Source organism: Salmo trutta, chromosome 37 (genome assembly GCF_901001165.1).
Source record: "Salmo trutta chromosome 37, fSalTru1.1, whole genome shotgun sequence".
NCBI classification, from domain to species: Eukaryota; Metazoa; Chordata; class Actinopteri; order Salmoniformes; family Salmonidae; genus Salmo; species Salmo trutta.
The window spans coordinates 21393186-21420217 of record NC_042993.1 but is presented as its reverse complement, the minus strand read 5'-3'; the positions used below and the strand labels follow the sequence as shown (position 1 = coordinate 21420217).

Sequence of the window (27032 nt, the reverse complement as noted above, 5' to 3'; positions counted from 1 at the left end):
GTAGTGTGCTGCACAAATGTTCCCACGCTCAAACATGATGATAAGAGACATTAGTATCACTTTACATAAGATATACTATTATGCAATGTAGTTATTGCCTAACAAAAGATACTGAATATAGCTAGATGTTTCAAATTCAAACCTCTGGTGAAACAACCAGTCTGATCTAATATAGTGAACTACATTTCCCATAAACATTTGCGCACTGGAACATTCCTTCTGGCGTCACGTCCCTTAGCATCCATCGTTTCCTGTTGAAGTGTAAATGGAGACATGACACAGTTGTTTGGGGATTATAAGAAACAATATAGTTAGAAATCCGCTGAATTCAAAACTGCTGAAGTGATATTTAAATAGAAGTCACTTTAACTCAGGCTCGGTTCAGTCGCTGGCCGCGATGGAGGCGGTCCCCCGTATGCCAATGATCTGGCTGGATCTGAAAGAGGCAGGGGAGTTCGAGTTCAGCCCGTCGGTGAAGCAGGTGAGATGGGTGAGGGAGTGGGACAACAGGGCACTGTCGGGCAGTTGAGATCGGAAGTCAAGCAGACAAGGATTACGTAAAATAATCATAAGTATCGAGCACATCTAGACTGTTATTAGCCTGACGCATCAAGTAAAGGTAGTTAGCTAGCTAGTATCGGGTTAGCTGTGTCAGCCATGACAATCGCCTTTGTTTACAGTTAGCTAGCTAAGTTGATAATTAGTTAGCTATTTATGTCAACATGTAGTTAATGTGTCAGATACCCCAGTCACAACAAATAAATCGTCTTTAAAATAATGTCATTGTCACATGCACCCTGAACCAGTTTGCTTTGATATAGAGGCAAGTCTGGCAGGTTGGAATCCTGTATGTTCACACCCCTGTCAGTTGTCATTAAGGGGGGGGGGACATGGGGAAAAATAGCCAAGACATTCAGAAATTAGTGCTGGAATGAGTTAAAATTAGAGAACAGCAGAGTAACGTTAGGTGAAGGGTCATAGTAGAGCCAGGAGTTTTTTCTGGTCATCAGATCCGGCCAGGGAAAACTCTGCCCTAGTCATCAGAACATATATCTGAGGAAATTCTCCCTCACAATATTTATTGAGAAATATTGTAAAGTAACACAACCACCACAATTACATCTTATGCCTTACTATCCAATCTCCTTTCTTCCTCCTCCGCCTCATGCTCCAGATATTACTAGAGGACTTTTGCCCTCTCTGGTCCTTCTTTTTTGCTGCCTTAGTCCCAGATCAATTTTCTAGCAACGTTTGTCAATGACAGTTACGATTTTTAGTATAGCAGCGACAGATTTTATCTGGAAAGGACATGAAGGATAACAGTCAATGGAAAAGGATTGGAAAGAAGGAGAAAGACAGCCCAGAGAGGAATGAAGAGAGAATAATAGAGTTCCATTGTTTAGGCTAGTGTAACCGGTGTGAAATGGCTAGCTAGTTGGCGGGGTGCACTCTAATAGCGTTTCAACCGGTGACGTCACTCGCTCCGAGACCTTGAAGTAGTTGTTCCCCTTACTCTGCAAGGGCCGCGGCTTTTGTGGAGCGATGGATAACGATGCTTCGTGGGAGGCAGTTGTTGATGTGTGCAGAGGGTCCCTGGTTCAAGCCCAGGTAGGGGTGAGGAGAGGGACGGAAGCTATACTGTTACACTAGCAGTGCAGCTGGAGTTTGTTAACAGGACAATTTCTGTCCTGTGTGATTTATTTGGCTATGGCTGACAAATATATTTTGTTGAAGACAGATATTATGTTGGAGTGTGTGTGTGTGGCTTGTGATAAGGACAAATAATGGTCTTGTTTACCTACAGACTGTGGCTCCAGTGAGTCTGACTATAAGTAGCTGCTTATTAGAGAGGCTCATCACTGACCGGAGAATACTTACCACAGCAGGGCATGATGGGATTGCTCCAGAGCCATTTGGAGGCCAACCCCTCCCAGTCCAGCCAACAGGGAATGTTGATAAGATTCGGATTCAATGTTAAAACAGATTGATCGTGTATTTGTCATCCAGGTTAAAATTGAGCAGATTACATGTAATGCATGAACAGTGCATTCAGAAACTATTCAGACCCCTTGACTTTTTCCATATTTTGTTAAGTTACAGCCTTATTCTAAAATGGATCATATTTTTTTTCACTCAATCTACACACAATACCCCAAAATTACAAAGCAAAAACGGGTTTAGACATTTTTGCAAATGTATGAAAAAAAAACTTGAATATCACATTTCCATAAGTATTCAGACCCTTTACTCAGTACTTTGTTGAAGCACCTTTGGCAGTGATTACAGCCTCGGGTTTTCTTAGGTATGACACTACAAGCTTGGCACACCTGTATTTGGGGAGTTTCTACCATTCTTCTCTGCAGATTCAGGTCTCTCCAGAGATGTTCTATCAGGTTCAAGTCCGGGCTCTGACTGGGCCAGTCAAGGACATTTCAAAGCCACTCCTGCGTTGTCTTGGCTGTGTGCTTAGGGTCGTTGTCCAGTTGGAAGGTGAACCTTCGCCCCCAGTCTGAGGTCCTGAGCAGGTTTTCATCAAGGATCTGTGTACTTTGCTCCGTTCATCTTTCCCTCGATCTTGACTAGTCTCCCTGTCTCTGCCGCTGAAAAACATCCCCACAGCATGATTCTGCCACCACCATGCTTCACCGTAGGGATGGTGCCAGGTTTCCTCCAGACGTGACTCTTGACATTCAGGCCAAAGTGTTCAATCTTGGTTTCATCAGACCAGAGAATCTTGTTTCTCATGGTCTGAGAGTCCTTTAGGTGCCTTTTGGCAAACTTCAAGCGGGCTGTCATGTGCCTCTTACTGAGGAGTGGCTTCCGTCTGGCTGCAGAGATGGTTGTCCTCTGGAAGGTTCTCCCATCTCCACAGAGGAACTCTGGAGCTCTGTCAGAGTGACCATCGTGTTCTTGGTTACCTCCCTGACCCTTCTCCCCCGATTGCTCAGTTTGGCTAGGCGGACAGCTTTAAGAAGAGTCTTGGTGGTTCCAAACTTCTTCCATTTAAGAATGAAGGAAACAACTGTGTTCTTAGAGACTTTCAATGCTGCAGAAAGATTTTGGTAGCCTTCCCCAGATCTTTGCCTCAACACAATCTTGTCTCCGAGCTCTACGGACAATTCCTTCGGCCTCATTGCTTGGTTTTTGCTCTAATGTGCACTGTCAACTTTTGGACCTTTATATAGACAGGTGTGTGCCTTTCCAAATCATGTCCAATCAATTGAAATTAACACAGGTGGACTCCAATCAAGTTGTAGAAAAACATCTCAAGGATGATCAATGGAAACAGGATGCACCTGAGCTCAATTTCAAGTCTCATAGCAAAGGGTTTGAATACTTATGTAAATAAAGTATTTCTGTTTTTATTTGGATAAATTAGCCAAAAATTCTAAACCTGTTTTTGCTTTGTCATTATGGGGTATTGTGTGTATATTGAGAAAGTGTTTTATTTAATCCATTTTAGAATAAGGTTGTAACGTAAAAAATGTGGAAAAAGTTAAGGGGTCTGAATACGTTCCGAATGCACTGTGTGTGTGTATACATACATGCATACATACATACATACATACATACATACATACATACATACATACACACAAAATTATGTATGTATGTATGTATGTGGAAACCCCTTCAAATTAGTGTATTTGACTATTTCAGCCACACCTGTTGCTGATAGGTGTATAAAATCGAGCACACAGCCATGTAATCTCCATAGACAAACACTGGCAATAGAATGGCCTTACTGAAGAGCTCAGTGACTTTCAACGTTGCAACGTCAAAGGATGCCACCTTTCCAACAAGTCATTTCGTCAAATGTCTGCCCTGCTAGAGCTGCCCTGGTCAACTGTAAGTGCTGTTATGAAGGGAAAATGTCTAGGAGCAACAACGGCTCAGCCGCGAAGTGGTAGGCCACAGAAGCTCACAGAACGGGACCGCCGAGTGCTGAAGCACGTAAAAATCGTCTGTCCTTGGTTGCATCCCTCACTACCGAGTTCCAAACTGCCTCTGTAAGCAACGTCAGCACACTAATGCTCTTGTGGCTGAATGGAAGCAAGTCCCCGCAGCAATGTTACAACATCTAGTGGAAAGCCTTCCCAAATGTGGAGGCTGTTATAGCAGCAAAGGGGGGACCAACTCCATATTAATGCCCTTGATTTTGGAATGAGATGTTCGACGAGCAGGTTTCCACATACTTTTGGTCATGTAGTCATGTCAATACTATTCAAATTTTGTCCACCACTTACCAGATTTGAATAACTGTACAATAATCCGTCTGACAAAATCTAAAAATTGATCAACTAAGACATCCTTCCAAACTACACATCATTGATTATTAAACATGTATTTTTTAACAAAAATAGTTACCTACAGTACTGCTGTGCATGTATCATGGCGTTGGTCACCTTTGACCTCAATGCAAATAGAAACCACTTTAGGGTAAATCCATTTAAATTCTATCACTTTTTGACAGCATCCCTTTTGGTTTATACAAAACTTTCCATACATGTTTGCCCATGAAAGAAGTGGTCAGAAAGTTTTTTTTTTTTTAACCCGATGCCAAAACATTCAGAAGATAAAACTGCTCAAAGTTTACCCATTTGTCATACCCCACCATACCATGAGACAGCCATGTCTTCTTCACTGGAAAATATAAACGGTTGAGTTTGATATCATTTAAAAGCTTACAAACAGGGTTGTCAAATTATTTCATAATTTGTAGATATGAAAATTGATTTGAACCTTTAACGTCAATTATCTAAACGCTTAAACTCAGATTATTTTTTTCATATTCACATATGTTGTATCTTAGACCCTAATTTACATCATCTGAGGTTTTTGTGTTGTGCCCACCATCAGTTGAGACACAACATACTCTTAAGTGCAGGGTGGGTGTCATTTGAATCATAGAAATACATTTCATAGAATGGACCTATCCCCCAGACCACTGCAATTGATCTGGTACAGTGGGTACACGATTGAAATTGAATAAACATTTTAACTTCTAATTACTACCACAAAGATGGCCACTGGTCCACCCACCATTGAATCTCAACTTAAATGGTCATGTCTATTCTATTATCTATACTTTATCTATTATATTTTCTTCTCTAAAGCAGGAAGCACCAGTGACTCGGTCAATAAGAAAGTGGTCAGATGAAGCAGATGCTAAGCTACAGGACTGTTTTGCTAGCACAGACTGGAATATGTTCCGGGATTCCTCCGATGGCATTGAGGAGTACACCACATCAGTCACTGGCTTCATCAATAAATGCACTAATGATGTCATCCCCACAGTGACCATACGTACATACCCCCAACCAGAAGCCATGGATTACAGACAACATTCACACTGAGCTAAAGGGTAGAGCTGCCTTCTTTCAAGGAGTGGGACTCGAACCTGGAAGCTTATAAGAAATCCCGTTATGTCCTCCGACGAACCATCAAACAGGCAAAGCATCAATAAAGGACTAAGATTGAATCGTATTACACCGGCTCCGACCCTCTTCGGATGTGGCCGGGCTTGCAAACTATTACAGACTACAAAGGGAAGCACAGCTGCGAGCTGCCCAGTGCACGAGCCTACCAGACAAGCTAAATTACTTCTATGCTCGCTTTGAGGCAAGTAACACTGAAGCATGCATGAGAGCATCAGCTGTTCCGGATGACTGTGTGATCACGCTCTCTGTAGCCGAAGTGAGTAAGACCTTTAAACAAGTCAACATGCACAAGGCCGCGGGACCAGACAAATTACCAGGACGTGTACTCAGAGCATGCGCTGTCCAACTGGCAAGTGTCTTCACTGACATTTTCAACTTCTCCCTGTCTGAGTCTGTAATACAAACATGTTTCAAGCAGACCACCATAGTCCCTGTGCCCAAGAACACTAAGGTAACCTGCCTAAATGACTACCGACCCGTAGCACTCACGTCTGTAGCCACGAAGTGCTTTGAAAGGCTGGTCATGGCTCACATCAACACCATTATCCCAGAAACCCTAGACCCACTCCAATTTGCATACCGCCTCAACAGATCCACAGATGATGCACTCCACACTGCCGTTTCACACCTGGACAAAAGGAACACCTATGTGAGAATGCTGTTCATTGACTACAGCTCAGCGTTCAACACCAAAGTGCCCTCTAAGCTCATCACTAAGCTAAGGACCATCACTAAGCTAAGTAGGTAACAACATATCCGCCACGCTGATCCTCACCATGGGGGCCCCTCAGGGGTGCGTGCTCAGTCCCCTCCTGTACTCCCTGTTCACTCATGACTGCATGGCCAGGCACGACTCCAACACAATCATTAAGTTTGCCGATGACACAACAGTGGTAGGCCTGATCACCAACAACGATGAGATAGCCTATAGGGAGGAGGTCAGAGACCTGACCGTGTGGTGCCAGGACAACAACCTCTTCCTCAACGTGATCAAGACAAGGGAGATGATTGTGGACTACAGGAAAAGGAGGACCGAGCACGCCCCCATTGTCATCGACAGGGCTGTAGTGGAGCAGGTTGAGAAGTTCCTTGGTGTCCACATCACCAACAACCCTCCATGGTGCAAGCACACCAAGACAGTCGTGAAGAGGGCACGACAAAACCTATTCCCCCGCAGGAGGAATAGGTTAGTTATGTAAAAATTATTTTATACTCCACATTTAGGGGGGCCACAAGGGGGTCCAAAATTGTCTACAATTGGCTGGCTCCTTATTTTCATGTACAGTACTGTACCTAGAACATAAGGGTTGGATTTGCACTAAACAATTTCAGGTCAGAAAAATCATGTAAAAAATCATGCTCATGGTTAGCCTCAAACATTATCTACTGGTATCACTTTAAATTGGAGAGCTCACAACTGGACAAAAAGGTCATGTTCATTTAAGAAAGCAACACAGAAACACAGATAAATTAGAGACAGATCCCGTTCACACCTTTATTGTAGAATTGTGATCTGTGATGAATGAACATTGGCATTACTGTAGTTCATCTTGAATAATGTTTTTAAGTTAACAATTAAAACAAGTTTAAACACTTCACTTCAACGAATCAACATTGAATGAATCAGAATATAATTTCAAAAGTACAAATAATCTAACTTGTTTGTAAAGGTTACACATCTTAGTAATTAGGCTATTATTACTAAAGCATCATTTCAGGTGTACAAAAAAGTCCATACCAGAGGTGGCCAACCTTGCTCCACTCTCTGATCTACTGGGTGAGCATGCTTCTATTCCAGTCCAGCAATAATACACATTATTATCAACTCATTAGGTTTGGTAAGTTAAATCAGGTGTGTTAGTGCTGGGCTGGAACAGAAGCCTGCACACCCAGCATACCTCCAGGAGAAGGATTGGATTACTGCAATTGTAATCAGGCCTTTATGGTAGAGTGGCAAGACGGAAGCCACTCCTCAGTAAAAGGCACATGACAGCCCGCTTGGAGTTTGCCAAAAGGCACCTAAAGGACTCTCAGACCATGAGAAACAAGATTCTCTGGTCTGATGAAACCAAGATTGAACACTTTGGCCTGAATGCCAAGTGTCACTTCTGGAGGAAACCTGTCACCATCCCTACGGTGAAGCATGGTGGTGGCAGCATCATGCTGTGGGGATGTTTTTCAGCGGCAGGGACAGGGAGACATGTCAGGATCGAGGGAAAGATGAACGGAGCAAAGTACAGAGAGATCCTTGATGAAAACCTGCTCCAGAGCGCTCAGGACCTCAGACTGGGGCGAAGGTTAACCTTCCAACAGGACAAAGACCCTAATCATACGGCCAAGACAATGCAGGAGTGGCTTCGGGACAAGTTTCTGAATGTCATTGAGGGGCCCAGTCAGAGCCTGGACTTGAACCCGATCGAACATCTCTGGAGAGACCTGAAAATAGCTGTGCAGGGACGCTCCCCATCCAACCTGACAGAGCTTGAGAGGATCTGCAGAGAAGAATGGGAGGAACTCCCTAAATACAGGTGTGCCAAGCTTGTAGTGTCATACCCAAGAAGACTCGAGTCTGTAATCACTGCCAAAGATGTTTCAACAAAGTACTGTAAAAGGTCTGAATACTTATGTAAACATGATATTTCATTTTTTTATACATTTGCTACAATTTCAAAAAACCTGTTTTTGCTTTGTCATAATGGTGTATTGTGTGTAGATTGAGAATTATACTTTTTTTTAAATTCCATTTTAGAATAAGGCTGTAACGTAACAAAATGTGGAAAAGTGAAGGGGTCTGAATACTTTCCAAATGCACTGTATGTATGGAAGGTTTCAAATCAAAGGGGGTGGTGTGAAATGGTATTCAAATGGATTTACCCTGTAGTCCCAGAAATCTTGCATTTTGATTCTCAATATCCAACTTTTAACCGAGTAAATGCTCCCAAGGAGTTTTCTGTATTCCTAATTTCTGTAAAACTTTATCGACATTGGGCATGAGATAAACTCTGAATTCCCAGAAACTTCTATCGAGGACCAGCTGCTCGTTGGTCCTGCTCCATTTCTCAGCTTCTTTCACCTGCATGATCTTACACACATCGGATGGAACCCTGACAGTGTCACCGTAGCTCTGTGTCACCTCAAACATGTCTGTCTGCAGCACCAGCCGGGGGTAGACCATCATCTTGTAGGAGCGGAAGGCGTCCTCCTGAACAGGCTCTCTGTAGATGTAGTCCTGGAGATCCACCTCCGGCGCCCTCCTCAGTGCGGAATGGTCTGGCGTAGTGGTAGCGGCTGTGGCAGGGAAGAGGTGTGTCTCCATCAGGAACACAGCTGCGTCTGGGTGCTGTCCCTGTAGGTCCTCCATGAGGCGTCAGCCAGCAGTACTTACCGCGACCTGTACATATTCCTGTAGATGCACTCGTTCATGGTGGTCAGCTGAGGTGGATGTCCCCTTCCAGCTCCTGGGTCTCAGTACAGAGACGTGGATCGGTCTCTGTTGACCATGGCGATGATTCGCATGGCTCCCCTCTTCCCCTGTGGTCCTTGTATGCAGACACCATTAGATGCGTTGAACCCTTGATTGGTGTTATAGTGTATTTGGCAGAGTGAACAGGGCAGCTAGAGTGGAAAGTTGGAGGAATGGAGCAAGCTTTTAAAGGTATTTTCCCAGACGTTCGCCAGATCTCATTCACTGTAAAAGCTGTTAATGTTGGCTCAATCGGGAATAACTTTTATGTCAAGCGTGCTATAACCTGAGGAGGCTGGTGGGAGGAGCTATAGGAGGACAGGCTCATTGTAATGGAATAAATGGAACGGTATCAAACACATAAAATATATGGAAACCACATATTGGACTCCGTTCCAATATTCTATTTCAGCCAATACAATGAGCCCTTCCTCCTATATCTCCTCCCACCAGCCTCCTCTGGCTATAACGTAGATCTAACATGGATTGGTCTAACGTGGAATCCCGGCTTTAAGCTAACGAAGACCAACAAAAATGTATAAAACACTGACTGTCTGGGCGATCAGATTCCTTTCCTTTGTCCACACAATAGGCGCAGACTTATTCTTTTTTTTTTATTGCATGGATTAATTGGATTGGATTATGGATTCATTATGAATGTTAGTGCTAAATTTGTGCTGGATCCTGCTGGAACAATGTTTGGAGAGATGTGTGGCCACTTGGAGAAACCAGTTTGACCTCTCATTCAAACCCTTGTAATGATTTTGTTTTATTTTGTTTTATATAGCATCAACCAGCTGTCAGAGCAGCTCACAGATCTCTGCACCTGTACACAGCCCATCTTTAATTGAGCCCAAACTACTACCTTTTCCCCTACTGTATTTATTTATTTTATTTATTTTGCTCCTTTGCACCATATTATTTATATTTTAACTTTTAACTTTCTTCAAACTACAAATCTACCATTCCAGTGTTTTTCTTGCCATACTTTATTTACTTTGCCACCATGGCATTTTTTTGCCTTTACCTCCATTATCTCACATCATTTGCTCACATTGTATATAGTCTTATTTTTTTCTACTGCATCATTGATTGTATGTTGTTTTACTCCATGTGTAACTCTGTGTTTTTGTATGTTGTCGAACTGCTTTGCTTTATCTTGGCCAGGTCGCAATTGTAAATGAGAACTTGTTCTCAACTTGCCTACCTGGTTAAATAAAGGTGAAATAAATAAATAAAAAACCTCAAATATGCATTATTATTATGTTACTGAATATTTCCAGATTTCGTTATCAACAAATGCTGTGAAAAGTACAGTAAATGTAAAATGCACTTAAAATCAACAGTGTAATGTTTGAATTCAGTCTTGTCAGGTGAAGTGTTGTGTCCTCACCTTTCTTCTGATAATTGCCTCATCTCCATCCTGACACCTTTGACCCTAATGACAAATATGAACTTCCTATAAAGTCTTTCTATCTGTTGTGATGTTGTGAGGCAATGGCTTTTTGTGTGAATTCCACTGATGATCTGTTGTAGCCTATGGACACACAGTATGTTCCACCTCTATTATTGTAGTACCAATAGGATTGGCAGCAACTGTGGGTCAGCCTTTTATCTCAGACGTGAATGCAAAAAAAACCCGTTTTAACATGGTCTGACTGATTTGATAGTCAATTGGTTGCCAAAAAGGGACCGGATTTTTTTTTTTTGAATTTCCACGACCCTTGCAGTAGAACAAACAACATGTTTTAAACTCTGGAATCGTCCAACAATTATGCCTAATAAAATCATCAACCATCTATGCAGGTACTATGTACTATAGGTTTTCTATATGAATGGTGTGTGGGTAAACATAGAATTACCATTGCTTGAATGCACTATAGTCATACACCCCCCACCCTACACAAATCCATGGACTCTCTCAGGCCATGAGCGATGTGGACACACCTAAATATTTATGTACAAGCCTGCAGGGTTCTCCCCAGGATTCTTTTGACAATGTGAGGGCCATTAAGTTTGTTGTGCTTCTTATAGGCCTACATTTTCCTCTATTCAACTCTCTAGGCCTAATTGAATGTTCTAGTGGTGGGACAATAAAGTTCCTCCAAATCTACAGTACCAGTCAAAAGTTTGGACACACCTACTCATTCCAGGATTTTTCTTTATGTTTATTATTTTCTACATTGTAGAATAATACTGAAGACATTAAAACTATGAAATAACACATGTGGAATCATGTAGTCATGGGCCTCCTTGATAGCTCAGTTGGTAGAGCATGGTGTTTGCAACGCCAGGGTTGTGGGTTCGATTCCCACGGGGGGCCAGCACAGAAAGAAATTGTATGAAATGTATGCATTCACTACTGTAAGTCGCTCTGGATAAGAGTGTCTGCTAAATGACTAAAATGTAAATAAAAGTGGAACAATGTAGTAACCAAAAAAGTGTTAAACAAATCAAAATATATTTTAGATTCTTCAAAGTAGCCATCCTTTGCCTTGATGACAGCTTTGCACACTTGGCATTCTCTCGACCAGTATCGTGAGGTAGTCACCTGGAACGCTTTTCGAACAGTTTTGAAGGAGTTCCCACATATGCTGAGCACTTGTTGGCTGCTTGTCCTTCACTCTGCGGTCGCACTCATCCCAAACCATCTCAATTGGGTTGAGGTCGGGTGATTGTGGAGGCCAGGTCATCTGATGCAGCACTTCATCACTTTCCTTGGTCAAATAGCCCTAACACAGCCTGGAGGTGTGTTTTGGTTCATTGCCCTGTTGAAAAACAGTAAGCGCAAACCAGATGGGATGGCATATCGCTGCAGAATGCTGTGGTAGCCATGCTGGTTAAGTGTGCCTTTGCATTCTAAATAAATCACTGACAGTGTCACCAGCAAAGCACCTCAACACCACCTCCTCCATGCTTCACGGTGGGAGCCACACATGCGGAGATCATCCATTCAAGAAGAAGTTTGTTGTGCTTCTTATAGGCCTACATTTTCCTCTAGTCAACTCTGTAGACCTACTCTGCGTCTCACAAAGACCGTGGTTGGAACCAAAAATCTCAAATTTCAGAGCAAAGGACAGATTTCCACCGGTATAATGTCCCTTGGCCCAAGCAAGTCTCTTCTTCTTATTGGTGTCCTGTAATGGTGGTTTCTTTGTGGCAATTTGACCACGAAGGCCTGATTTCATACAGTCTCCTCTGAACAGTTGATGTTGAGATGTGTATGTTACTTGAACTCTGTGAAGCATTTATTTGGGCTGCAATTTCTGAGGCTGGTAACTCTAATGAACTTATCCTCTGCAGCAGAGGTAACTCTGGGTCTTCCTTTCCTGTGGCGATCCTCATGAGTGCCAGTTTCATCATAGTGCTTGATTGTTTTTGCGACTGCACTTGAAGAAACATTCCGTTTGTAACATTTTCCGGATTGACTGACCTTCATGTCTTAAAGTAATGATGAACTGTCATTTCCCTTTGCTTATTTGAGCTGTTCTTGCCATAATATGGACTTGGTCTTTTACCAAATAGGGCTATCTTCTGTACCTTGTCACAACACAACTGATTGGCTCACACACATTAAGAAGGAAAGGAAAATTCCACAAATTAACTTTTAACAAGGCACACCTGTTATTTGAAATGCATTCCAGGTGACTACCTCATGAAGCTGGTTGAGAGAATGCCAAGAGTGTGCAAAGCTGTCATCAAGGCAAAGGGTGGCTACTTTGAAGAATCTCAAATATAAAATATATTTTGATTTGTTTAACACTTTTTTTTGCTTACTACATGATTCCATATGTGTTATTTCATACTTTTGATGTCTTCATTATGATTCTACAATGTAGAAAATAGTAAAAATAAAGAAAAACCCTTGAATGAGTAGTTGTGTCCAAACTTTTGACTGGTACTGTAAATCTATTTCTGATTGAATGAATAGACCTTATTGGTTAAAATAAAGGTTATTTGCTGTGCTCCCAATGGCCCCTCTAATCTGCTTTCCCTCTGTCCTTTCAGTTCATCCTGAAGAACTATGGGGAGAATCCAGACAGCTATAATGAACAGCTGAAGAAGCTGGAGACACTGAGACAGGTATGAACTGGGACTGAGCGACTTGTGCTACGCAAATGTCATATGTTGTGATTTATTTGTAATGTAGGTCATATACTGCGCTGTCTTTCTATCATATAATAAGTAAGTGTTTGTGGCAGGGTGCGGTGAATGTGACGCGGGACTTTGAGGGCTGCAGCATTTTGAGGAAGTACTTTGGGCAGCTGCACTATCTCCAGAGCCGTGTGCCTCTGGGGCCTGGGCAGGAAGCAGCAGTACCCATCTCATGGTATGAGGCAATGAAGTACACATAGGACCCCTATATTTACACACTTACCCATGAGATCCTTATCATACACACACTTGCTTTCATAAACTCTACCACAGACAGCTACGGAAAGACCAGAAGAACACAAGGTAACACTTTATTTGGATAGTCCATCTGTAGATGTTCGACAGACTATCTACTAACCCTAACATTAACCCTTATCCTAACCCTAAACTTAACCCTAGCCCTAACTTTAACTCTTACCCTTATTCTGAACCATCCCTAACTGTAACCCCAGCAAGCAGTTGCTTATGAACAGATATCTACAGAGCATCTACAATCTGGACTATCCAAATAAAGTGTGAGCGAATACACACACACACTTTCATAAGCTCTCCCTACCATATGCGTAGTCACACACCACACCCTCAGGTATGCAATACCGTGTGTTGCCAAATTCATTCTCTTACCAGGACAGAAATATTTTCTGGAAAAACAGTTACTATGAAACAAAGATGAATGATGGTAAAAAGGTTTGGATCACTTTACATTACATTTTGGGTGAACTCGGCTCCATCCTTCATTGAATCAGATGGCTCATTCATCACAAAACCCACCGATATTGCCAACTACTTAAATCGTTTTTTCATTGGCAAGATTAACAAACTTCGGCATGACATGCCAACAACAAACACTGACACTACACATCCATGCATAACTGACCAAATAATGAAAGACAAGCAATGTAATTCTGTAAAGTCAGTGTGGAAGAGGTGAAACACATATTGTTGTCTATCAACAATGACAAGCCACCTGGTTCTGACAACTTGGATGGAAAATTACTGAGGATGATAGCGGACGATACTGCCGCCCCTATTTGCCATCTTTTCAATTTAAGCCTACAGGAAAGTGTGTGCACTCAGACCTGGAGGGAAGCAAAAGTCATTCTGCTCCCCAAGAATAGCAAAGCACCCTTTACTGGCTAAAACAGCCGACCAATCAGCCTGTTACCAACCCTTAGTAAACTTTTGGAACAAAATAGTGTTTGACCAGATACAGTGCTATTTCACGATAAACAAATGAACATTTTCAAAACGCTTATAGGGAGGGGCATTCAACATGTACGCCACTTACACAAATGACTGATGATTGGCTAATAAAATAATAAGTAATAAACAGATTGTGGGACCTGTTTGTTAGTCTTCAGTGCAACTTTTGAAATTATCTGTAATAATCTGCTGCTGGAAAAGCGTATGCGTTATGTAATGTTCCCTCAATTTTTTTCCGGCACTGAGCAAATTTCAGGTCTGCTTAACGTAAACCTGAACGTTGTGAAAATTCTGTGCAACTTCCAGCACGCGTTTACTGTTAACACGGAGGCTGTACCCGCTTTAAGTTACAGTTTTAACAGTGGCTAAGTAGGCTACTGTGGCTATTTGATCATAATGTAGGCCAACCAGAGTAGCCTAACATCAAAACAATGGAGAAAATGCATCCCATAACATTTTAACATGGAAACGGCTGTTCTGTCATTCAGCCTAACATAGCAGCCAATGTGTGGTGTTCAATGTAGGCCTACATTCCATGAGACTTTTGAAAAAAAGTGCAGGGCTTGACATCAACCTGTTTATCCACTTGTCCTTCAGACAAGGAGGTGACTGAAAATGTTATTGTGTTTGATGCAAGAAACCACTTTACAAAATAAAATACATTATTATTCCCATACCATTATTACAGAGAATCAGACAAATTATTCTACCCTCTGCCTATTGGCTACTTAGCTTATTCAAGCCTGTCTCAAAATACAACACTGCCCCTTTAAGACATAAAAAAAGCTCTTTACCTGACTCGCTTTTCAAAGACGTCTAGAAATGTATATGTTTTGTGCTGTTGTAGGAAGCAATCATTCCCCTATTGTTGACCACAAATGATCTATAACTGGGCTAATAACTCACTAACTAGCAAAGGATATGAACAAAATGTGCACACGTGGCTACAGCAGCTCTTACTTTGACCTCAAATGAAGCGCATCTACTCACGACCGCTCATGCTGCAAACGCAGTCCAGTTCAAAGTAAATGGCACATATCCATATATGGCAATGATCTATTTGCATATAGGTCTACTGCAGCTCTGATTGTTTATACCGCACCTGTCTGTGTAGAGTACGGGCTGAGTAGTGCGTGCCAATGCAATAGAATCATACTATGATGCATTCTGCCTACAACAAAATCTCTTGCATAGTTTGTTTTGTTTTGGTAATATTGCGTTGATTTGATCACAATTTCCACGGTAAATGGAAATGTTGATAGTGTTAACAGGGAAAACTCTAGAACAGTGGTCACCAACGTTGTCTGAGTCAAGATCAGTGAGTCAAAATGCAAGCTGAGATCTACAACTCTTTTTTTAAACATGACTTTAAAAAAATGTAAGCCAATGCAACAATCAATTAAAAACAGTTCTGTAGCAATGAGGTTTGTGCAGTAAGTTATAGGCCCAATCCATTATCACTGCATATTGGCTTTGCTTGAATTGCCCTGCCAATGCATTGTTGTTCAGGCAATTAAAAAAAAATACATTTAAACATTTTGGGGGGGGGCTGATGGTGCCTGCATCTGATGGTCAGTCTCAGCGGAGGGAGAGAGCAGCAGACTGAGGGTCCGCCTCTCAACATCCCTCCGCTCTCCCTTTCCTCCACTGACACTGACCAAAAAGGGACACCATCTTCCAGCTGGCAAAACTCGACTCGCACCGCATTATTTCTGCCTCATGCACAAAGTCATGTTGAACAGAGAAAGTGTAATATTCCTCGAAATTAAAAAAGACCCAAGCCGCTAATAATAACAACGCAAGCCTATAGATACACTTTCCTACTTATTCATTACTACTGCAGTGCTTGTTGTAGCGCTGAGTGGAAATAGGAACGACGCGCATTTTATGGCTTATAAAAGTGTTGAGTACAAAGTGTTGACAGTGCTGAGTAAGAACTTAAACATGAACTCAGTCATAAAAACAGCATCTCTTTGCTGTATTCGCTAACAGTCTCTCTCTACTCATAGTTTGACATTTTTAGAAATGTCACAGTATCAACTTTCTGTGGCTTTCATTTATGCCGTGCTACCTTACTGCAGACACGGCCATCTGAGCCATCCGATTGGCCAGCGGTAGGCCTATAGCGCACTTCATTTGCTCTCTGGGTCCGCAGGGAAGGCAGATTTTTTACTTTCAGACAGATGCAATGGTTCAGAATGGCAACAGCTCGCCTACCCGGCGCGCAGGGCAGCTGAATCAAGTGCACCTACCACCAACAGCCCAAGACTAAATCAAAACAAATAGGAACACAAGGCTTTATCGTTGGGTTTTTTACAGAAATGTTTGGCGATCGACTAGGAATGTCTTGGAGATTGACCGGTTGGTGGCCGCTGCTCTCGTGCTTCTCTCTGTGGGCTGGTTTTTCTGCGCGGCAGTTCCGGGGCTACACGCGCGCAGCTTAGATGGAGCATTGGTGTTATGGCTTTACATCCCCTGCTATATGGTGGATCGAGAGTTACCTGTATAACAGAACACAGGCCCCTTACTATTCAATCTTTACTAATGACCTGCCGCTGGCTCTGAGTCAAGCCTGTTTGTCCATGTATGCTGATGACTCAACACTATGCACGTCAGCAACCACAGCAAGTGAAATCACTGCAGTGTTTAACACAGAGCTGCAGTCAGTTTCAGAATGGGTGGCAAGAAAGCAGTTGGTCCTAAATATTTCAAAAACTAAAAGCATTGTATTTGGGACAAATCATTCACTTAACCCTAAACCTCAACTAATGAATAATGTGGAAATTGAGCAAGTTGAGGAGACTAAGCTGCTTGGAGTATCCTTGGATTGTAAACTGTCATGGTCAAAACATATTGACGCAACAGTAACTAAGATGGGGAGAGGTCTGTCCATAATAAAGCACTGCTCAGCTTCTTAACAATGCTATCATCAAGGCAGGTCCTACAGGCCCTAGACTACTGTCCAGTCATCTGGTTAGGTGCTACAAAGAGGGACTTAGGAAAATTACATTTGGCCCAGAACAGGGCAGCACAGCTGGCTCGTAAATGTACACGGAGAGTTAACATTAATAATGTGCATGTCAGTCTCACCTGGCTCAAAGTAGAGGACAGATTGACTTCATCTCTATTTGTATTTGTGAGAAGTATTGACATGTTGAATGCACCAAGCTGTCTGTTTAAATTAAACTATTAGCACACAGCTTGGATACCTATGCATACCCCACAAGACATGCCACCTGAGGTCTCTTCACAGTCCCCAAGTCCAGAACAGACTATGGGAGGTGCACAGTACTACGTAGAGCTATGACTACATTGAACTCTATTCCACATCAAGTAACTCATACAAGCAGTAAAATCATTTCACATTCTTAAAATAAAGTGGTGATCCTAAATGACCTAAGACAGGGAATTTTTACCAGGATTAAATGTCAGGAATTGTAAAAAACTGAGTTTAAATTTATTTGGCTAAGGTGTATGTAAACTTCTGACTTCAACGTTAGACCCACACCACACCCTCATGTATGCAAAACTGGGTGTCAACAATTTCATCTCTCTTACCAGGACAGAAATATTTTCTGGAAAAACAGTCACTCATGATGACATCAGCTATGAGCAAGCCTGCATCCTCTACAACCTGGGTGAGTTGAACCATTTGAATGGTGTAGTTGTAAAACTGACCTTAGATCAGCACTGAGGGCAAAACCATCCGTCAAACAGCTATGTTCTGATTGCCATAATGTTGTCTTCTCTGTAGGTGCTCTCCACTCCATGTTGGGAGCCATGGATAACAGGGTGTCCGAAGAGGTGGGCAGAAACAATGGCCGTCTATCTCTACCCCGTCAACTTCTCTCTCCATGACATCTCACACTGACATCCATTGTGTTGCCCTCCTCTTTCTGAAACTCAATATGTCCCTTTGTCTATTTCTCTCGCTTCCATCTTCACTCCCTTCTGTCTCCCTTCCCCTTTCTCTCTCCCTCTAGGGGATGAAGGTGTCATGTACACACTTCCAGTGCTCCGCGGGGGCCTTCTCCTACCTGAGGGACCACTTCAGCCACAACTTCAGCGTGGACATGAGTCACCAGATCCTTAACCTCAACATCAACCTCATGCTGGTAACTATCTCACACACACACACACACACTTGCGCACATGCACGTGTTCTCACAAGCATGCACACACATACATACACACACACACTTCATCGTGGTTATTTGTCTCCATTCAGGGTCAGGCTCAGGAGTGTCTCCTGGAGAAGTCCATGCTGGACAACAGGAAGAGTTTCCTTGTAGCCCGCATCAGTGCTCAGGTAAATCTCTCTCCTCTCAACACAAGACGTAGTAGCAGGGCACGATAACACCCTCTAGACCTCAGTTGCCGTAGAGCACGGTCATTCTCAATAGGCATCAAACGGGGAGGGACTAACTGAACTTGTCCAATAAGAAAATGCAAATTGTTTTCTGTTGCAAAACGTTTTGCTACGATTTGCGCTAATGAGTATGACTCAGGTGTGCGGCTGTTCTGTTGTTGGCCTGGTGCAGGTGGTGGACTACTATAAGGAGGCATGCAGGGCTCTGGAGAACTCTGACACAGCCTCCATGCTGGGTAAGATCCAGAAGGACTGGAAGAAACTGGTACAGATGAAGATCTCCTACTTTGCTTCCATCGCCCATGTGAGTGTGAGACAGGACAGTTGTGAGGGAGTGAATTGCGAATTTGTTCTCAATTTGGTTTACGGATACTCTGTTATTGAATAACATTTATTTTCAGCTGCATATGGGGAAGCAGGCTGAGGAGCAACAGAAATATGGAGAGCGGGTATGTCACCTTCTTGACTATCCCTACTCCCCCCGTGTATCTTCCTCTGCATACCTCCATTCCTCTGCATGCATACCAATGTCTCTCCTTATACACCTATTTTTCTAAAGCTGTGTGTTTTTGTGTTTTTAACAGCTGGCTTACCTGCAGAGCTCCTTAGACAAACTCAGTGAAGCCATCAAGTTGGCCAAGGTACAGTCACCTTCCAATTGACTCTGTGTGTAACCTTTTTGATTTGGCATTCTGAAATGGTTTCTTTTGTATCTGTTATCAAGCTTACAATAACAAAGTAACTGTCTTTATGCTCCTTTCCCTTAATCTCTATGAACAGGGTCAGCCGGACAGTGTGCAGGAGGCCTTGAAGTTCACCATGGACGTGATAGGGGGAAAGTAAGCAGCTATATTCCCTACTGTATATTCACTTATGATTGTGGGTAGGTTGGTACAATCTTTACCCTTTGGGATGTGGACAGTCACACACACTCTGCCACACTCTGTCACTCAAACAGTGGCGCTCTGGCTGAAGTGGTTCTCTCTGATCCGTCCTCTTTTTTTATTTTGCTATTCATTACCCCCCGTCCCTTGTAGGTTCAACTCTGCCAAGAAAGACAATGACTTCATCTACCATGAGACTGTCCCCTTGTTGGAGACTCTTGCTTCCGTCAAAGGTAACATTGAACCCTGACCTATGACCTATCCTCACACACAACCTCTCCTGCATTTCATATACTATATTTGGATTTTCATTGTCATCATGTCCTCTCTAGGTGCCCCCCTGGTGAAGGCCTTGCCCGTGAACCCAACTGATCCCAGTGTCACAGGACCAGACCTGTTTGCCAAGCTGGTGCCCATGGCTGCCCACGAGGCCTCCTCTCTCTACAGCGAAGAGAAGGCAAAGTTGCTACGGGACATCATGGCCAAGATAGACAGCAGGAATGAGACTCTAGAGTGAGTCGGACAGTAGGAGAGTCGGAGGGGCTGTGTGTGTATTTGTGCCGTCTAGGTACGCCTTTTATGATTTAATATAGTGACTTTGTGTGGTTACTGATCTAGCTCTGGGTTTACAGGCAGTTTATGGACTCTCTGGGTCTGGAGCCAGACTCAGTAGATAACCTGGACATGTACAGTCACATCCCCCCTGTACTGATGGAGAAGTGTGCTGCGCTCAGTGTCAGACCAGACACCGTCAAGAGCCTCATTCAGTCCATGCAGGGTGAGTGGTTGGCCTGGGACACACACATACACACGTCACACACACATATGCACACAAGCCTTTCGGTACTATCCCTATGTCTCTCTCCGTCTAGTCCTGTCTGGTGTGTTCACGGACGTGGAGGCGTCTCTGAGGGAGATCCGGGACGTGCTGGAGGAGGACGAGGCCGGGGTGCGGGCGCTGCAAGAGGCGGCAGGAGGAGGCCCCGCGGCGGAGCTGTACCCCCAGGCACATGCCCAGACCCTGGCTGAGATCCGCAGGGACCTGGAGAAGTACATGGAGGCCCATGAGAAGGCCAGCTTCACCAACACAGAGCTGCACAGAGCCATGAACCTGCACATCAGTAACCTGAGACTGCTGGGGGGACCACTGGATGCCCTGAGAGACGCCCTGCCGAGGCCCCAACTCAACCAGGGTGGGTATAGGAAAGTGGAAAAGAGTTATGGTGTCATTTGGAGTGTATTTCTAAATCTATATGTGTGTGTGTTCCTACAGAGGAGGTGGCGGGGCTGCAGTGCATGAAGAGGATCCTGGGTAAGGTGCAGGAGATGAGGGACCAGAGGAGCACCCTGGAGAAACAGCTGCGTGACCTCATCCAGCAGGACGACATCACTTCCTCCCTGGTCACTACTGAGCGCACTGACATGAAGGTACAGGACATTGTGTGTGGGTTTGATCTTCATGAACTTCTAGACTAACGCATGCCTCTTAACACACTATATGTAACATTTGCCTCTCTCTCCCCACCTCCCTCTCTCCCCACCTCCCTCTCTCCCTCCCTATAGAGGTTGTTTGAGGAGCAGTTGAAGAAGTATGAGCAGGTGAAGGTGTACATCGACCAGAATCTGTCTGCCCAGGAGAACATCCTCAAGGCGCTGACGGAAGCCAACGTGCAATACGCCTCGGTCCGCAAGGGCCTCGCCGAGACGGAACACAAGTGAGGAAGGGCCTGGGAAGGATTTTAGTAGGACACCAGCACTATTGGTCAAAGGACTTTGACGCTGTTCCAGTCCAAGGCCATAGGGAGGGGGCCAATATAGGGAATCAGAATACACAAACATATCGGAGCAGACAAATGTCCACTGGAAACACTAGATACATAAAGCACTAGCCTCATGTCATTGTTACTGAAGAAGTTCTCACCACTCCCTTTCTCTTCCTCTTCTCCTTCCTTTCTCTCGCTCTCAGGTGGAACGGCACGGTGCAGACCCTGGTGGCGTCCTACGAGGCTTACGAGGACCTGATGAAGAAGTCCCAGGAGGGGAAGGAGTTCTACGAGGACCTGGAGACCAAGTCCTCCCGCCTGCTGGAGAGAGCTAAGACTCTGTGTCAGGGCAGGGAGGAGGAGAGGAAGGCCGTGCTGGACAGGGAGACCCAGAAGAATCCCCCTTCTCGGCCCACGGCAGCCAAACCGTCCCTGGGGTCCAAGGTGGGCTCAGACGTGGACTCTGCCTGTTCTAGTCTGGAGGATGCCGAGCTAGCCCAGATCAACGCTGCTATACTGAGCCTGGGAGGAGACCTGCCTGACGAGCTCCGTAGTCTACCCCCCGACCACCCCTCCCTTCGCCCGGGACCTGAGGCTTTCCTTCCTGGTGCCAACTTGGGTGGCAATGCTTCGTTACCCTGGCCAGGGGCGCCTGGGGCACCGCTCTATACCACTCAGTTCCCCCCAAACCTTCGCCCGCCCCAGTTCCCCGGCCCACTCCCCGCCCAGGGTTTCCCTCGCGGACCCTTCACTCAGCTACCCCCCCAGCAGACCCCTGTTTCTGGCTATGGCCCTCCCCAGCCGCAAGCCCCCCAAACTGGGGGAGTCAGGCCTGCCCGTGCCCCTTTCCGTCCCTCCACTACTACAGTAGATAGTATCCAGACCCCCATCCCCAGTTATAACTCAGCCCCACGCCACCCTGTACCACCTACTGTCTCTGCAGGCTACGCTGTTCCCCCACAGATGGGTGTGTTCCCACAGTACATGCCCCAGCCTGGGGTGCCCATGCAAGCGCCCAGCCAGGTGCCACACCAACATCCACAGCAGCAGTACCAACACCCTCCTGGGCAGCTGCCCCCTGGCTACCAGTCTGCCCCTAGGGCTATGCCCGGACCCCGACCCCCTCCCCAGGCCCAGCAGGGTTACCCACAGTACATGCCCCCCCAGCACCAGCCCCGGCCACCCATGCCCCCCCAGTATCAGCAGCCATATCCTGGTCAGCCCCAGCCCCAGCATGGCTACCAGCCCCAGTTACCACAGGGCTATCAGCCTCAACACCCTCAGCAGGGCTACCTGCCCCAACAGCCCTCACACATGATCCCAAGGGGCCCTCACCCACAGATGCCCCCCACTTCCCAGCCCATGCCCCCTGTCTCCCAACCATACATGCAACCTGCCAACCAACAGATGCCCCCGCATCCTCATCAGCAGATGCTACCTCCCCAACAACAACAAATGCATCCCAACGCCCAGCAAATGCACCCTGGCCCTCATCAGCAGATGCCCCCTAACAGCCAGCCGATGCCCCCAGTTTCCCAGCCTTACCTGCCCCCCACCAGCCAGCCCATGCCCCCTGGCCTGCACCAGCCCATGCCCCCTGCTTCCCAGTCCCATCATGTCCACCTCCCTCAGGCTTACCTGCCCAGGGGCCCCCTCCCACCTCAGGGGCCCCAGATGCCCCACCCTGGTCAACCCCCCCAACATGTCTACCAGCCCCAGTTACCACAGGGCTACCAGCCTCCTATAATGCCTCAATCAGCCCCCCAACAGTCCCAGGCTCCCCAGCCTGTAGCCCCCATGACCCCCACCATGTACCCTACTCCTCCAGGTGTGAACGGCTCTCCTGGAGCCCCACCACAGCCTACCTCTATGGGCCAACCTCGGCCCCCTCCCCAGCACATGATTCCACCAACTGCTGGAGCTCCTGCAGTGGCCCTTCGACCTAACGTCATCCTTCCCTCGCCCTCCCCTTCTCCCTCCCCAGGCCCCTCTTCACTAGGCCTGGCTCCCCAGAGGCCCTCCCCGGCCCCCACCCCTGGCGGTCCACCCTCTCTCCCTTCCTCCTCATCCCCCTCCACCTCCCTCTTCCCGCACCAGAACTCCATCACAGACGACCTGCTCTCCTCCAGCCCAGAGAGCCAGCCTGGTGGCCCCAAGGCCCCCGCCAATGTCCTCCAACCCACCAAGGCTGACCCTCAGGATGGGGAGCGCCGCAAGAAGAGCTCCCAGGGCGTCCGGCTGATCCAGGGCGACCCGTACCAAGCCCCCGAACGCGTAGCCCGCCTCTGCAGCGAACTCGAACGCTTCCGGTCAGCCGTGGAGTCTCTGGAGCGCCCGTCGGTGGACGAAGGTGGTCTGTCGCCGCTGGATGCCCGCTGGAAGGAGCTCCAGGAGGGGCAGGAGAGGGACGCCAGGCAGCTGTCCATTGCCATCGCTCGCTGCTACACCATGAAGAACCGCCACCAGGACGTTATGCCCTACGACTGTAACCGCGTGCTGCTGCGCTCGGGCAAGGACGACTACATCAACGGCAGCTTTGTGGAGGAGCTGTCGCCCTACTGCCCGCGCCTCATCGCCACGCAGGCGCCGCTGTCGGGCACGGCCGCCGACTTCTGGCTCATGGTGTGGGAGCAGAAGGTTTCGCTGGTGGTCATGCTGGTCTCAGAGCAGGAGTTAGATAAGGTATGAACACACTCAGGGGAGAAGGAATGGGTCATTCTCGGGGTCGCTTATAAAGGCTTACTACTGTGGTAGATGTACCACCTGTTTGGTTTTTACCCAAGAAGGGATAAAAGGTAGGTAAGGAATTGGATAAGGCAGAACTTTGATTAGATGGTTTATTTACTTCCAGACTATTGACATAAACGTCTGTGAAAACACATTATTTCATTTGAAGTTCAGTCCATATTTTGATTGACCCATTGTAATTTATTGAGAACCCCAACTCTTAGTCGGTTTCTTTACTGTGTTTTCGTAGGGAAAGGTTTTGCGCTATTTCCCGACAGAACGCGGCCAGCAGCTTGCTCAAGGACCAATCACAGTCACCCTGACTACGCAGAAGACCACGCCCACCCATGTGGAGCGAATGATTGGCCTGCAATACCTTGACCAGAGCCTCAAACGCACCGTCATACACCTGCAGTTCACCTCCTGGCCTGAGCTGTGAGACCACACAGTAACAACTGATTAACCACTGTATGCGTGGAAATTAATATCTGGCTAACGAATAGCATTTCTCTCTCTCTCTCTTTCTCCCCCCAGGGGTCTTCCTGAGAGCAAGAGCAATCTAATCTGCTTCATCCAGGAGGTTCATGGATACTACCTGCACCAGAGGCCCTTACACACACCTATTGTTGTGCACTGCAGGTAATACACACATGCCATTTTATTACTATCACCAAACATCATGATGATTCATCAAAACCGTGTGTGTGTGTGTGTGTGTGTGTGTGTGTGTGTGTGTGTGTGTTGACACTAACCCGGTCTCTCTCCATGACCTCAGCTCTGGCGTGGGGCGTACTGGCGCCCTCTGTCTGCTGTATGCAGCGGTACAGGAGCTGGAGGCAGGGAACAGCATCCCTGACCTACCTCTACTGGTCAAGAAGATGAGGCAGCAGAGGAAGAACATGCTGCAGGAGAAGGTAAGAACACACACACCTAACAAGCTCATGCTTTACAAGAGGTTAATTGTGTAGTCTCACAAGAGTGACGTCACATAGGCAAGTTCTCTAGTAAAAGCTCATGTCACTTTCCCAGTGCATTGAGTCAATGTTTGTTGGTGTGATGGCTCTTCAAGGTCCTCCTCTTTTTGGTGTCTGTCCGCAGCTCCACCTGAAGTTCTGTTACGAAGCGGTGCTGAAACACGCTGAGCAGGTCCTCCAGAGACACGGCTACCTCCCTACCGCCCCCTGCAGCAAGATACCCAGCACTGCTACCACCAAGGTGAGCCCAGTCTCTCACTGAGACAGTTTTACATCCTTTTGGCATTCAGGCTTTAGGGTCTCAGACACTTGAATGGATAAGTGAGTAGTGGTGATTTGAGGTCGTAAATATGGTCCTATTGAAAAGTGAGTCGAAAAACTATTTGTATTTGCTTAGATTTTGGTGGTACTCGATGTAAGCTAAAATTGAGAGTCCCTATAGATGGGTTAGCTGACAACGTCACGAAAACCATGTTCACAAGAATTCCATGAGTTGTTGTGATTCTGGATGGCAAGATAGCTACCAACAATGACAAGAAACTGCAATGTGGGGAATCGTGACTCGTGTCAGCTAGTTTTATCATGGTATATTTATCATGGACATGGTATATTGATATCATGTGTTTTGACTGATTTCATGTCAATGCTAATATGTCAAAACATTTGCTAGCTAGCTAACCAACAACTGTAACGATGTATGAGACAAGTGTTCATTGTGCACATTTATTTATGTTTTCAATAAACATTGGAGACTAAGTATAGTTTACATGTTGTCAACAATCTAAGCCAACCCTGTCTGTTTTGCTGCTTAACAACCAACCTTTCTATGCTACACTACTGCTCCCTCCTGTCTAAATATTGTCTGGTTGTCTTCTCCCTGTAGCCTTACTCTCGCCAGGAGTCCCAACAGGACATCGTTCTGGGAGGTGACATGACCATCAGCTCCATTCAGGCCACCATCGCCAAACTCAGCATCCGGCCCCCCAGTGCCACTGACCCAGCCATGGACCCTGTCCTTGACATTGGTGCCCCCTCTGGTCTAGAGGACCAACCCTTCACTCCCCCCACCGGCCTGCCCTTGGATAGAGAGCTAGAGCCAGCCGCCACCCCCGCCCGGGACCCCTCTCCCAACGGGACCCAACCCTCCTCCCTCAGTCCCCCACTCTCCTCCCCAGAGAAGGTTCAGTCCCTACCACCCAATGGTGTGGATACCACCGCCCCTTCCTCTCCCCCCACAGCCAATAACCATGCGGTCCCAGAGATGACCCCTGATCCAGCCCCTCCCGCTGGCCCGGCCCTGAACTCTCTGGAGCTGCTGGCCTCTCTGACTCCCGAGGCCTTCTCCATGGAGGGTGGTGGGTGCAAGGGGAAGCACCGTGTCACTAAGCAGAGCTTCCTGCAGCCTGCCGAGGGCCAGGGCCTCCACCAGGGGCCCCACGAGGAGGGGGGAGACGACCCCCTGAGCAACCTCGACCCCCTCTGGAGCCTCAATAAGAACTGAAACACAGCCACGATGCCCTCTTTCTCTCTCACTTCATAGCCGTGTCAAACTGACCTGTAGCCTTTAGAACTAGTTCTTCTTGATTCTCGGATTCTTAGCTAATGAACCAAAATGACTCAAATGGTGGAAACTCCAAGAATCACAACTAGAAGTGCTTAGGGGCTAGGGGTTGGTTTGAACCTGGGCCTTTGTCGCTTTAGGGACACTTCAGGTGTCCTACATTCCGCCTGGTGGCCTGGCTGTGCTTCTGGGACCAAATCACTGCACTTGTCTTTTCTTTTCCTGTATGTCTAACTGTACCAGATGGGTCTGTTCTTCACTCCCTGCTTCAGAGCTGGCCACTCAGCACCACTACAATCCCAGCATGCACTCCTAGCAGCAGTGTCTATGGTTCCCTCTTACAGCTGGTCGCTCTGGGCCAGGGAGGAGGTTGCAGACGAAGGCTCTCGTTATGTTAACAGCATACATAGAGCAGAATCAGCACGTCTTAACATTTTTCTTGTCTTTCATTAACACTGTAAATATATCTTGAATAAATTTAGGTTGGCATGG

The 27032-nt window shown here is 46.1% G+C and overlaps 1 protein-coding gene across 1 annotated transcript; it reads left to right on the top strand.

The window, feature by feature from the left end:
- The first annotated feature begins 135 nt into the window (after positions 1-135).
- Positions 136-27032, top strand: LOC115176730 (tyrosine-protein phosphatase non-receptor type 23). Its single transcript, XM_029736958.1, has 23 exons — positions 136-481; positions 12913-12987; positions 13107-13234; positions 17824-17900; positions 18017-18066; positions 18246-18377; positions 18491-18571; positions 18804-18935; positions 19033-19080; positions 19216-19272; positions 19412-19470; positions 19669-19748; positions 19848-20028; positions 20148-20293; positions 20388-20708; positions 20789-20943; positions 21079-21230; positions 21482-23960; positions 24256-24440; positions 24540-24644; positions 24781-24919; positions 25104-25220; positions 25863-27032. The coding sequence occupies exons 1-23, from the start codon at positions 398-400 to the stop codon at positions 26478-26480; spliced, it is 5601 nt and encodes a 1866-aa protein (XP_029592818.1). The 5' UTR covers positions 136-397; the 3' UTR covers positions 26481-27032.

Coding starts and splice junctions, on each gene's coding strand:
- LOC115176730 (XM_029736958.1), top strand. CDS start 398: ATGGAGGCGGTCCCCCGTATGCCAATGATCTGGCTGGATCTGAAAGAG. Junction 12,988..13,106: donor AGCTGGAGACACTGAGACAG/GTATGAACTGGG, acceptor TGTTTGTGGCAG/GGTGCGGTGAATGTGACGCG. Junction 18,378..18,490: donor TCAACATCAACCTCATGCTG/GTAACTATCTCA, acceptor GTCTCCATTCAG/GGTCAGGCTCAGGAGTGTCT.